General features: G+C 44.6%; 1 protein-coding gene across 1 annotated transcript in view; it reads left to right on the top strand.

The window, feature by feature from the left end:
• Positions 1 to 5,333, top strand: part of UPF3A (UPF3A regulator of nonsense mediated mRNA decay) — a 28,723-nt gene extending 23,390 nt beyond the window's left edge. The window contains 2 exon segments of the mRNA XM_076360342.1: positions 564 to 858; positions 3,838 to 5,333. Coding sequence (XP_076216457.1) covers positions 564 to 858; positions 3,838 to 4,011 — 469 coding nt within the window. The 3' untranslated portion in view covers positions 4,012 to 5,333.
• The last annotated feature ends 8,942 nt before the right edge of the window (positions 5,334 to 14,275 follow it).

Raw genomic sequence — 14,275 nt, 5'->3', positions numbered from 1 at the left:
GACGTAATAAACAAAAGCCTGGAACACAAGTATTCATTTTCACAAATGCCTTCTGCAAGTTGCAATGTCAGTGAATAATTTTTGTTAAATAGAGTCATAAAACTTCACAAATTGGTACAGGATACCTGCACAATTCCTTCGGGCCCTGAATGTTCCCATTCAAGGGACTACTCGTATGCACGAGTCGCCTCAAGAACAGGCCACAAGAGCTAATCACGCAGCATGTGTTTATGTGAAGAGTATTGGGGAACTATTTATGGGATTGCAAAGAGGGATAAAAGTTGAAGAATGGGCCTTCCACAGAGTTGCACAAAAGTCAGATTTTGCTTGCAAAGCTTTGTCTGCTATTTTGAACTGAATGCATAGTCAAGGGCCGGACATACATGGATGAGACATTCAGCAAAATTGCACGTAACCCCTTTTTAATGAGAAGAAAACAGCCTTGCCGTACAATTGATTTAAATACCATTGAAGTCAAAGGAAGGCTTTGTATTGTATCCTTCAGCAGCTTTCTTTTTACTGTTAATTGCTTGGATTTTCTTTCTTTTTGTACATACTCGTAGGTCACAAAATGATAGTGACAAAGAGCAAAGAGATTTGGAGAGAAGATTTCGAGAAAAAGAACCTGAAAGACAAAGGTATCGATTGGATGATGGCAGAAAGCATAGAGCTTACTATGAGTTTGACAAGTTTGTGAGAAGGAATGAAGAAGAGCTGAAGTGGGGGAAAGGATACAGCCAAGACAGAGGAAAGAAAGGGAACTACAACTACAGCTTCACTGTGGAGGCAGTAGACAAACTGGGTAAAGAGGACAAGTGTGATGACATGGCATCCAAAAAGGAGCGCATAAGAAATAAGGTTCTTTTATTCATTTAGGATAATCTTTCATTAGTTAAATATGCTTCAAGATCACAGGTTTCACTTTTGCAAACTCAGCATAAAGATGCTTTTTCAAAAAAAGCAATTCTTTATTTCATTTTCAGTAAAACCCAGACTTCTTTTTATTGGTATCAGAGGACAACAGCAGTTAAAATAAGTTAAGGTCACAGGTCTCTGCTCGTTCATATTTACAATATATAGAAGACTTTCTGCCTTCCTTTCAAGCCTAGCATTTTTAGAACGCTATTCTTGGAAGCCTCGTATTTTATGAGTGTATTAAAAATTGTTGTACTTCTGACCTGTAGTGAAATTTAAAAACTGTGCCATGCTAGTCTTTTAAAAATGCACTTCCATTACCCAGCTCATAAAATTGTATTACGGATTGGCCAGGCATTGCTCAGTAGGAGAAATATAAGGACTTAAATAAATAGCTAATTCAGAGACCATTGTATTTAGAGGGTGTGACTGTGCTAATTCTTCAGTGTTGTATACCCGCCAGTACGAAAAGGCTGTCCTTTGGTTAGGACAAATTATCCTCATGGTCGTTGTCAGAGAAAGAGCAGGTGCAAAACCAGTGCAAGCAGGGCCTGTGGCAGGGTGTGTAGAAGAGCCGTCCCTTATTTGTCTCCCAGAGACAGGGGCATAATTTTTCTCAGACTGTGCCAGGATCTTTTTGTGGATGTGCCAGGGTCTTTTCAGGAGGTGGCTCTCCTTGCCACCCTCATTCTCTCTTCCTTCTGATCCTAGATTTGCCACAAAAGGTGACCGAAACACTGTTTTGTGTAGAAATGTATTCTGCACGTGGAACTCTTCTTTCAAACCAAGTGACTGATCTGTGATGTGGGCTAAGGCTGAGGAGGAGTATACGGGTCACGTGCAGAGTGAGTCTGCGTGGAGTGTGCATAGAGCAAGTCCAGGTGGACTCGCTCTGCGCGTCAACTAAGTCACCTTGTGCGAACACAGAAGGCCTGGCGTGCCCCGCTTTTTGTTTATGCAAAGGTCAGCTGGGCAGTATGGGTGAGGTTTGTCTGCATATGCACATTAGCCACTTCCTACCTACACCAGTGGCTCAAGCTGTAGAACAGTCAGAAAAATGGCTAGTTCAGAAGCAGGAAGATGGGAAAAGCAATTTTCCTCGTGCTTGCCATGCTACTCTTGAAATCTGGTCAAGTATCTGCAACCTTGGAACTGGATGGTGGGTCTTGGGGGCCTTTTGTCAAGCCTTAAGAAGCCGCCTCCGCTTTATTTCTTCCTGTCGCACTTCTGGTAGCTTGCTGAGTCTCTGGATCAGTCCATGTTTCAGGTGCTAGATTTGTTCCCTAAACAAAATAAGCAATATCAGTAAAGTTTTTTTGCAGCCTGGTGACTTTTTTCCTTACAGTATTTATCATGTAGGTAAGAGTTAGGGGCTGAGTTTTCCAACTCACCTGTAGAATTAACAATGCCAACACAAGTTTTTAGGCAGAGATTGAGCTTCTTTCTGAAGTTTGTAAGAATTAATTAGAAAATGGGAAATTTCCGGTGTAAGTAACAGTTGTGCTAGCTTTCATGCGAACTGCAAGGTACAGAGCCTGTGATACGAAAAATCGTTTGGACCCTTTATCATAAACTTTCCAACGGGCACCGCTTGTCAGAGGATCTAGTTTTATGCAGCTGTTTGTGATGTAGAAGGATGTATGTTGTGCATTTTCATACCACACTACAAAGCACTAACTAGAATGATCTAGTTGTATGGCCCAGTAGTCAGTCTTGATATCTGGTCTGAAGAGAGAGAGAGAAAAGTGGAGCAAAGAAGACAAAGGTGAAGGAAAAAGAAAGAAAAAGGGAAAATGCATATTGGGAATAAGAAAAAAGAATGAAAGAACACAAGACCAGAATGACTTCAAATTATGAAGGCAATTGAAAATTAGTATAGTTTGATGTAGGAAAATTTCAGTGCTCTGCCACTGTCTTAAAATAGGCTGTTTAATTTTGTTTGCTAAACTTAACACAAGACTTTGGTCGAAAAGCTCAGGCTTTGGTGAATGGGTTGCTTGATAACATTAAAAACTGGCATTTGTGAGAGTAAAATACTCTTACTAGGAAAAGACTTCTTAAGCAGAGTTTCTAAGCAGTATGGTTTTTTAATTGAGATTTCAAGAATAAAAAGTGCTCTCCGGAGCTATGGAACGTCACCATTTGCAAGTGTGAGGGGTCTTTTCCTTGTAATCTGGCTCCTTCTTCCATTTGCCAGTGATGAAATCAGCATGCTTGTGATTGAGTCACTCACAAAGCCTGCGCGTGTTCCAGTTGTACTTACTTTGTTTATTGTCAGCGGGTGAATTCCCCTGCTCCCACACTCAGTATGGAAGGCATGATGAAGCAGAGCAATAACTGCAATTTTATTTTGAGATGTATAATGCACATGTGCATTCCATGTTTAAATCGTGGTAATGATTCATGACTTGTAGTAGCGGGGCACGCATATCAGTTGGTCAAGTTCAGCTGAGGACAGTTTTCTAGCTGTTGCCTGCTAAACTGTTCCCTGGTTTGTCTTATTTTTTTATGGCTATATTTAATATTTGTCATTTATCTGCAGAGTTGCAAGTGCACAGGCTATTGTTCTTCCCAGTTGATGTTAGCGAAGGTAGTGACATATTTCAGTTTTACCTGTTACAATGTGTTTGACAATTCTCTGCAGTATTTCTCCTTGTTTACATCAAATGTATCATAGGATCTTTAATTTTTACAGCTTTCTTCATTTATTCAGAATGCTTGGCTCCCAAGAATAGTGTTGTAAACAAGACAGATGTTAAATAGTCAATTTTCATTACACTCCATTTTTTTCCTGGGTCTTACGAAATGTAAAGTGATTTAACACAAAATCTACTTTCTTCACAAACATTCATCACTTTAAAATCCCACGTATGTGTCCCACACAGGTTTCTCAGAGCGTTAACCACATCTCCTTCCTTCTAGGATCGCCCAGCCATGCAGTTATACCAGCCAGGAGCTCGCATTCGAACACATACGGCATCTACAAGTAAAACCTATGACTGCAGCGGGAAATCCTTTGAAGATGCTCTTGATAAAAAGTATGAGGCAGATAATTCAGCTGGAGGTGGTTCTGAGAAGAGCGAAGAAGCAGAATAAAACGAACTGGAGAAAAGACTTGTGAAAAGGGATGAACTTCAGATTCAGCGTCATCACAAAAAATCCATTTTTTGGCTGTTTCAGAACTCCACAGGCGATTGCACCAACAAAATGATGATAGCTCTGCCTCTTACTGTCTGTAAAATAAAGGGACGAGTGGCTGGAGACGTACAGAGTACCTTACAGCAAAGGAATATAGTCGCTTTTTTACAAAAAGCAGAGCAAACACCATTTGCCTAATTTAAAAGCGGTTCAATATTTTATTAGATTTACCTTGAAATAGGAAACCTCTAATAGTTTTAAAGGAGTATTTATATAAGACTTTTCAGAAGCTATTTCACCTTTCCAAGTCTGAAGGAACGAAATGTAGATTTGCATCAGTTTGAAATCTGAGGCACTTTAAACATATTTGGTGCATGACCTGGGGGTGACGGGACCCCTTCCTGCAAATGGCAGCGGCAGGGGCTGCTGCGGGGCGTTGCAGTTGGACTCGGTGGGACCGGCCCTGGGAGAAGCTCTGGAGCCAGTGGCGTTTGCAGGAGGAGGCCCACGGTTTGCACAGTTGTGAGGAATGTCCGTCGGTATCTGTACCTCATGGTGTTTACGTTGTTTTCCAATTAACTATAGTGTCAGATAAGTGTTAGTAGAGCTACAAGTATGTTGTTAGAGAGTTCGTCATTTTCTGAGCCACTTCTGCCTTTTATGTTTTAATAGATTCTTGTGCTTGAAACAGAAGAAAGCTAACACAAACCTCAGCACTTAAACAATATATCTGGTTTTAATGAATTAGCTGTTTTTATGTTTTTGACTCTGACTTTTAAAAAAAAAAAAGTGGTTGTACAGTGATGACTTTTTATATGCTAATGTTTCATATAAGTTGCAGTTGCAGGATGTGGAAAATGTATGATACATGAACGTTCTGCAGTTCTATTTGTTAAAAAAAATAAACACACATGAATGTCAACTACCGTTTTGTAAGATCTAGGCCAAATTCTGCCCTCTGATGCAGGCACATATGTACATACGTGTGTGTGTGTGTGTGTATATATATCTTCCATTGGTTTCAATGACAGCCGCGTGTTTACGGAAGGGCAGAACACGTTCATTTGTCTTTCATGGCCGAAAATTTCTCGGTTGTCTGAAACTGAGACCTGCTTTGTCATTGAAGTTAAATAGTAAGATATTAATTTATTTTTACATCCTCTTTGAACATTTTATTATTAAGCATAACATCTAATTGTTCTAAATTGAAAAATTATTTATTGTATTTTCCCAGATATTAAGCATTAAATGGAATAAAAGCAAAAAGATTTTGACTATGATTTTGAGATGTGATCTTCTGCGATTTTTTCATCTATTGCTCTGCTGTGTATGCTATGCTACTTGGTATTCCAGAAGTAGATAAAAATACAGTTGAGAAGAATTTTAGTATCAAGCTACGTAAGTGGGCTGCCAACTAAAATTACTTCAAGCTTAAGTAAAACTGCTCTTAGAGAATCACGTGGGTTCAGCTCCATCTAAAGTTTATCTTGTTTGCCAGGTTTATCCTGACTGCAGAGGAAGGATTTTGTCTTGGCGTCCTGGCTGAGTCGGGCAGCGTTAGCACGGGGCAGGCTTTCCCCTCAGCGGAAGAGCCCAGCGTGGGCTGAGGAGAGGGAGACTTGCCAGGAAGGTTCTCCTGCAGTAGAGCCGGGCAGGGCTGAGATCTTCACCAGATGAGGGTCTGCTCAAAAGCGAGCATTTCCCCACCCGTTTGGATGCCCAGGGGAGGCTGGGGAGGGGTCTCGCTCCCTCTGTGAGGGGGATCCGCAAGACCCAGAAAAGCAGCGATTTTGCACGTGGTCGAGCTTGGCAACTTCTGGCTGGCGGTGGCTTTCAGGCTACTCCCCCACCTTCACCTCAGTGCCTAGCTTATGAGTACCTCTTGATAGCGTTACAGGTAGTTGACTAAACACAGTTTATTCAGCGGTAATTTTCCATTTGGGGCTTCTTTCCCGCCTCTTTTAGTTACCGGAGAGCGGACGTCAAACCTCGACTCAGTAAAAACAGTCAGGGTTTAAACACCCGTGTCTGTCAGGTCAGGCTGCCGTGCCCTCACTGACCGGGACTCCTGCAGCCCCTTTGCTCACTTATTTTTGCTTTCTTGTGAATGCAGCCTCCTGCACGGGGGAGCAGAGAGCCTGGCCTTTGACTTCTGTATTCACGTGGAAGGAATACGCAGGACATTCGGGTTCGGACGTGGAGAGAGCGCTCATCCGTGTCTGCACCGCGGCCACATCCCGAGGAGCCCCCGCTGCCTGACGGCTTGGCCGCGCCACTCGACGAACTCGTGGGACAACCTCTGTTACACAGCAGGTACCGGCATCGTTCCTCCCGCGTCTGAGGGGGCCAGCGGAAGGTACCGGCCACCACCAGCAGGATCCGAGCATTTCTGTAGCCATGCAACACCTGCCGCGACAAGCTCAGGAGAGACGGGAACAGCAAGGCAGCAGCAGGAGCACCAGCCCAGGACGCGAGGGAGTGCTGTCCACAGGCTCTCCGCTAAAGTGTGACCCCGAGGAGACGAGAAATGCCTCCTGCCAGCAGAGAAACGCTCCTGGTGAGACTCCCCTCTCTGCGCTGATGGCCATCTCCGGCAGTGCCAGCAGGATGGCGCGTTGCCTGTGGGAGCAAGGATCAGGTTTGGGATGGAGGCGTGTACAGCCGTATCTGTAGGGAAGACTGCACCCTTCACCTGACCGGGGCTCGGGGGGCGCTGCCCGCTGGAAGTGAGCGTGTACCTCATGGCAACGCTGCAAAATATGATGGCCAAAGAAGCAGAATGAGTTTCCAAGCCTGTGCCCCAGTCTCTCTTGCACGGGGATGCAGCAGGGCCCGAGCCTGCTTCCCTCGCCGGGGCAGCCAGGCAGGAGGAGCTGCCACCTGCTGCACGCTTGCTCGTTCTTCTACGCTTCTCCCGATGACACCAAATAAATGCAGGCTCGCAGCCTGTCTTTGTGCAAACTCGGCGTGGCGTGAGAGCTTTATTGCCACAATAGTAACTTTGTTTTGCAAATTCAGCTTTGCTGTAAGTAGATACAGCATCCCTGCGGAATGGGAATTGTGTCTGGTTACATCGCAGCTGATTTTGGTGCCATCTGTTTTCTCACTTTTAAAATACAACGCTCTACATTTAATAAAAAACTTCACCAGCTTGATAGCTTCCCTGAATGTCTGTTGCCCTGTTTCTTACTGAGTCCTGAGGTCATCGACATCCAGCAATATGGAAGTCGCCCTGTGCATCAAACTGGAATTGGGCTCCAGTCTGTCACGAACTATTGTGTTAAGGGAAACTGATGCGGAACGTAAATATTCAGTTAAAAAACCTGCATTTGTGCCTGTCGTAGTTTTAAAGAGAAGCTTATTCAACTCCAAAACATCGTTCTGACAACTTCACATTCAATTTTTAAACACATTCTGCTGCTTTTTTAATTTAAAAGCAAATGTCTGTACGTTGTTTTCAGGGAGTCTTTGGAAGTCGATGGCTCATCTCCCCGGCCGTGGTAAGCCAACGCTGCTCTTCGTGCTGCAGGCAGTTTCTCTGCTAGCCTCTATTTGTAGCATTAGTCCTAAACGGCCCAAACAAAGACGTGAAATGTTAACAGGACAAAAACCACTGACTATGCACAAAATTATATTGAACATCAAAATAAAACAGGCTTAAAAAGGAAAAAAAAAATTAAACTAATTTAGTACTCCCCCCCCCAAAATCTGACATAATACAGAATATTAAAAATCAGCAGGAAGTGTGACTTGCAAGTTGGTGGTGCTGTTTGAGTCTTAAATGATGAGAGGAGAAACTTAACATTCTCAAGTGATTATTATTTATTTATAACTGTTTCCTTTGAAAGAAAGAATATGTGAAACAAATGTGAAACCTATTGAGCCTTATCCGATAATTTCCAAGTGACTTAACGCGCTCTGTCTTCTCTGCAGCCGCTTGGGCTTTTCATTGAAGTTCATCAGCTTCTTGAAGACTGAAAATGCCATCTTCTTCCTGCCAAGAGCTGGTTTCTCTCTTAGCAGTTTAACTCTCTCCCAAACCTCTTCACTGCTGCATAACTAAAAAACGAATATTTTCCAGGTCTATTTCATGATTTACACTTCATTAGGCCACATCCTGATCTCCTGAACATGTCCCATTTGCGTAGCGCATCTGCAACTATGTAAATACTATCAGAGGCTCATTACTGTTACATATATAAATATTATAGTATTTTGATTCAAACGGACACAAGCACAGAAGACGTCGGACCGCAGTTGTGAATGCGGTGTTCTTTCTTTGCCCGATTCCAAGTAGCAGCCTTGATTAGAAAAATGAAATACTCTCCAAAAGAGTAAAGACTAACTTCAGGGGGGTTTTAGATGCTGGTACAAAAATGGCATATTGACTCATGGTCAATCCATACTTTCCTCCCAGCATGTGCAGAAGGCAGGAGATACAAAAAGACGCAGAGGTGGGAAGCTCCTTTCTTTTTGCTCTTTAAAAATGTTTATATATTCTAAAGTCAAATATTAATATTCTGCATAAAACTTGCAGGATTTTTTTTAAATTTTAAATCAAGGTCTCAGTTGCCAGCTCTTGTGAGCAGAGAGAAAAGTACCGCTAGAAGGATCCAGCGGGCCAGACGGAGGGTTTAGGTTATCCACAGCATGAAGGACCTGGCCTGTTACCACTGACCTGTGCCCAGGCCCGTCTTGTGCTGCTTGCCACCTCTGGTTACCGCAGAAATGCGGATGGTTCTACTGAATGAGACTGAACCGAAGTTCCACCTCATATTGTTTCTTAACAGCGAACTTGAATATGAGCACCGATATCTGACCTTACCTGCTGGAACTTCTTGCATGTTTTTGACAGCTGTTGAAGGTCATCAGCATCTAGAAACAACAGTATGTGTATAATTATGTTCTCGGGCATTCGGACGAGGAAATCATAATGCCTCTGACATAAATTAACTGCGTACTCCAGCGTGTTGTTGCCAAAGACGTTCCTCACCCGCTCTGTGTTACAAGAAAAGAACAAGACAGAGAAGAATAAACACAAAATAGTCCTCACGTCACCGGATTATTTTAAAATGCGATCATGAATGCAATAAAATTGGGCTAGGAATACGTCAATACTTCGGTGTTAGGAGGAAAGAGGTTGGGAGAGGTTGGGACTCAAGAAGAGATAGATTGGGCCATTGCTGTATACGTTGGTGAGAAAGAGGAAGGATGAGCTGATGACCGGCTGGATGCTGGCTGCACCTGGAGTTGCAGAGAGGTTGGGCACGACTGTGGTTCAAAACTTGTCTGAAGCATTGACACAGGCTGGGTGGAGAGCACCTACCAGCCTGGTCCTGCTGGGGACCCCGCAGCCCCCATACACATTGATCAGGCAGACCTATGACGGCCTTCAAGCAGCAAAGAGGGTCTGCAGCTACCACAGCCATTTTTCGGTGGTATGAAGGGAGAGGAGGGAACTGCTGTTCAAAGTACTTCTCTTTCACAGAGCAGAAGAGAACAGAAAAGAGACGTGAAGTTGCACTGGGTGCTGCACGGCCTCATCTTGCAGGGGTACAGCGTACAAAAGCTCCCACTCCCCCGGCTGGTCGCAGGTCCTGGCTCTGGCTCTGGCCCCAGCGCACGGGAGGCTCTGCAGGATCAAAGTTTGAACGTGCTGCCCCTGAACAAGCCATTCACACAGCCCCAAAGGTATTTTCCTTGCCTTTTTAGCCCTTTTACTGGACATAACCACAGGATAAACGCCCTGCTGCTGAGGGAGAGAGGATCTGTCAGGGCCCCGGGTGTACCAAAAGGCTCTGCAGCCTCCTCCCGCCCGCTCCGAAGGGTTTGGCTGGCTGTGTGTTTCCCGGCTTGACCTCGGACCTCCTTGTCCACTACTGACCCATTGGTGAGGGCAGGGCTCCTGCCCACCCTGGCTCCCAGCTCCCGGCTCCCCTTCCCTTGCAGAGCAGCCGTCTCTCCGCTGCTCCTGCAGCTGCTACCAAAGAGAGAGGACTCGCTCCAGTGACAGCATCGTCGTTTAGTTCAGAGTTGGGTGTTCCGCCTCCCCTCCCCTGAAAAGCTACAACTCAAGACAATCCATCGAAATTAAATTAAATACTCGAGAGAGGTAATTTAGCCCTCCACACAGGGAAAAGTCCAAAACAATTAAAAAGGGAATATTAAATGCAGTTAGCTTAGGAATGTCAAATGAAAAATGAAAAACACTTCCACAGCTGAATAGGCTCGGTGTTGTTTCCTTAATTTATAACACTATCCCGCAATGCAAACATTAAAGGTGACTGACTGTGTATTGAAAACGTTTAAGTTCCTTATTTAAAGATCAAATACCTAAGAAGAAAACACTTGGAAATGTATTACATAGGGTAGAAACGTGCTCAATGGGTATTTAAGACACACTTCCAATGACTTGAGATTTCTCCGTAGCTACACTGTTAAGTAACAGGTTTACTGCTCCATCCATTACAGTCACTACCATGTAATAAGAACAACAAAAAGGCAATTCCAGAAAGTGATTTAAAGGCCTAAAAGAAAGAATGAAATGAAATAAAATAGCTGTCTTATATGATTACATCCCATGCTTTCAAATTGTTGACATTTTCTCCGAGAGAGAAACTTCACGGGTGAGTATGATAATTCTTTACATTTTGCTTACGCAAAAAAGATAATCTAGAACTGCAAACTATATGCAAGCATCTCCCACAATAATATTAACTGAAACGAGGGAGAGTAATGAAATTTTAGCATGATTTCATAAATCAAATGAAATCCCTAGATATAGAGAAAAAATTTCTTAACAAGTTAGAAAAAAAAAAATTAACCATAGAATAGAAAAAAGTCTTATTCACTAGGGCTGAGGGAACTTCTGACACATTGTTTATTCTCTGTTTGCTAGTGCAATACTTGCTCTGTAACTGCCAATCCAGCAAAAATTCTGCATGGAGTTTCTTCACCTCCTTTGGGAACACCTTCTCGTGACTAGGTTGAAAGGAAATCCTCCAAGTACTCCAGATCACCTACAGGAATCGACAGCATGAAAAAAGAATAGAAGTTAACTTAGTTTGGCCAAGAAGAAATGTGGTAAACGGGGTACACCTGATTTATCTGGCATTTAATAAAGTGTTTGATTCCATGCTAAATGGAAATGATTAGACAAACCATAGAAGCTGGAAATTAATTCAAGAACTGCGAGCTAGGTGAAAGAGCTGGCAAATCGTAGAAAGACAAAACACTCAGGACGAAATGAGAACCACGGCGGAGACAGGTAATTAGCTGGCTTTGGGCTGACTTCACACACTATTTCCACGAATGACCAAGGCAGGAGTCAGCTAGTGGTATCTGGAGTCATAAAACCAGGGCAACACGCGATAGTGCAAAACGCAAGTACCACGCTTGGGGACGAGTAGCAAGAGCGCTCTTAACTGAAGACTTGGATGGAACCTGCCGGTTGTTTTTTTAACTCAGTCATGGGAAAACCACAATCCACACTAGGACGTGGTTCTGTGAAAGTCAGTCACCGTCCTCGAGCGTGTCAGGCAGGGCACGTCCCAGAGACGCAGGGGAAACCTACGCCTGGGCAGCACGCCCTCCTGAGACCTCCCCTGGGACACCCGAAAAGCTGCTTGCCCCTGCTCAGGAAAGATGCTTTCAAGCTGGAAGGAGGGAGCAGAGCAGGACAAAGAGGGAGGGAAGACCCGAGCAAGCTCCTGCTCCCTAAGAACACATGACACAGGAGATGGTTGAAACCAGGGAACAAGGGGGGGGCGGGTTTGAACTAAAGGGTGCTCCTGGCACAGGAACGATGCATGTATGTCCTGTATTCAAAAGGAGATGAGCCTGGGACGTGACCACACAGAAGAACAGGCAGGCACCCAGCCTGCGGTGCTAGCTTTCTCCTGTGGCATCTAAGGGTGGAACGAACAAAAAAATTCTTGATCAACCAAGAATCATGGTTGATCACTACACTGTCACTACATGTACAGGACTGATTTTCTTGAAAACTTAGCCGTAACTGCTGAAAAAACACTGCCTCTATAAAAGCAGCCTGTGAGGTGTGACAGATCACTGCTAAATGTTACCCGATGCTACGGCTGATGAGGGAGACAGGTACCAGCTTTTTTGAAAATGCTCATGGTTTTGGGTAATGTTTCAAAGTTGTTGAAGTTTATAAGCAGCTCTGAGAGGGAAAGCAAAAGCGGTTTTGAGGGGCTTCTTTTTTTCCCCATAGGGTAAGCCTTCGGACCCTCAGGTGGCGAATGTTGGCAACTCCTGTATCAAACACATTTAAAATATGAAGTGATTTTTTAAAGGTGGGTAGTTTCCCTTTTAAAAAATGATTTAGCTCCTTTTAAGAAGAGGAATGAAGCTCTTGTGTCTGAGGTGCTTCTAAAAAGATCCTTGTGCCGTAAGATATAGAAAAGAAAGCAAATTACTGCTGCCACTGAACTCTTAGCTATTTCATTTCTTGATAATGGGTGTTTAGCTTTCTGCTGTTGAGATTTTGTGTGTGTGTGTGTTGTTCTATGATATACTATCGTTCAAACAAAACCCACGAAGGATTTCCAAACGCTAGCAGAATGGAAGCGTCGTAGAACTGCATCCTTGAGAAAGAAATGTAAATTTGTGCTTTCTCTGGAGAAAAGTTTACCGTCAGAATCTTGCTCAGCAGGCAGGAAAGAGCATTCAATATAAATTTTTAAATTATGTCACTTTTCAAAACATCTTTTGGCATTACTGTACGGCTGTTTGACAGCTTTCCAGGGTGTTGTGCAGTTTCGGCACCAACAGAGAATTTCCTTTCCAGAAGCGCAACCGCGCAATAAATTTTTTTTACCTTGCTGGTGTCAGCACCGGTGAACGCTTGGGAAGACACCCGCGTCCGGACTCATCCTGCCTCCTTACCTCTGCACTGGTGACGGTGAAGCGGTGGAAGTCTTTGCTGGGGGGAGGAGACTGGCAGTGGAGCTCGTGAAGGGTCTCCTGCAGAAGGGACACTATGGTGCTCGTTCCTCCGAACCTGTAAGCAGCAAAACCAGTCCCCGTCTGCCAAGACTGCTGCTATGGACCCGGTGCGTCAGCTCAGCCGGCTCCCCCGTCTTGTCACCGTGACGGTGTTCACGTATCCGTGCCTACCTGCCCAACAGGAAGGATTAACTGCCAAAGCCTTCTGCGGGTGCACAATGCTTTCAGAAAGCCTATGGCTAGAGCCACAGCCACAGCTATGATCTCCGTGTAGCACCGATATTCCCCGGCTGGCTTTGCAGTTACCCTGCAGCGGCCGCCGGGCTAATAGGGCTCGATGGCTACCCCTGCCAGGCTGCTGGTCAGCACCGGCGTCACTGCAGCAAAGGCTGCTCGAAATGCTCTACTGAAGAGAAAGGACCTCCACAAAAGCCTTTTAGTTTGCATAGCACGGGTGGCTTGTGTTTCTGTCAACTTTCTCTAGTTGCTGAGGGTCAGAGGAGACAAAATCCTCTAGAGTGACATCGAGATATTGAAGGCGGGGGATGGGAGACAAAGGAAGAACAGGGCTGCCTCTTGGTACGATGACATGATCTGATTTTTACACAGATGACTAAGGCCTCGATCCTCCAGCCAGGTGACCTTAGGTACCAACGCCTGCTCACACCAAGCGGCTGGTTTGCAGGGCTTAGTCAGTGCCTGCTCCTCAGGGAGAGAGCTCTGCCTAGAGAATGCTCTTGGGAAAGGCATCATCGTTCAATCAATTCAGTTTCTAACAATCAATAAAAAGGAAGGGGCGGTGAATCTACCGCTGGGATCCTAGGGGTCTGAGCCCAGGGGAGCACCCAGAAAAGGCCGGTCGAGTCTCCTTCATTCAGAGCTCACCGCCCGGCTGTGACATCTCAATGCTGGAGGACGACTGAGCTCCCGACCGGCCGGGGCGCTGCCTCCCCGCTGACCTGCCGGTCCTGGCAGGGTGTGGAGGTATGCTATTTACACTGGCTGCACACCAACAGGGATCCCTCTTCTACAGGTGGATTGCTGCCAGGAACATACAAAGGAAATTTATGAGGCAAAAAAAAGCTTGCTCCAAAAGCCACAAGGGAGATGTTTCGCATGAGAAGTTTTAAATAGGTATTTCCAAATTCACAGGAGTTTTTACACATTCACTTTTTGTTGTAGCTGTTGTTGTAGCTCATTTTTCTAAATTTTCTGTAATGTAGCTGAAAGTGTGACAAAACTACAATTATTCATATTA

Source organism: Aptenodytes patagonicus, chromosome 1 (genome assembly GCF_965638725.1).
Source record: "Aptenodytes patagonicus chromosome 1, bAptPat1.pri.cur, whole genome shotgun sequence".
NCBI lineage: Eukaryota > Metazoa > Chordata > Aves > Sphenisciformes > Spheniscidae > Aptenodytes > Aptenodytes patagonicus.
The sequence above is the reverse complement of the archived record's forward strand: the minus strand, read 5'-3'. Positions and strand labels throughout refer to the sequence as shown.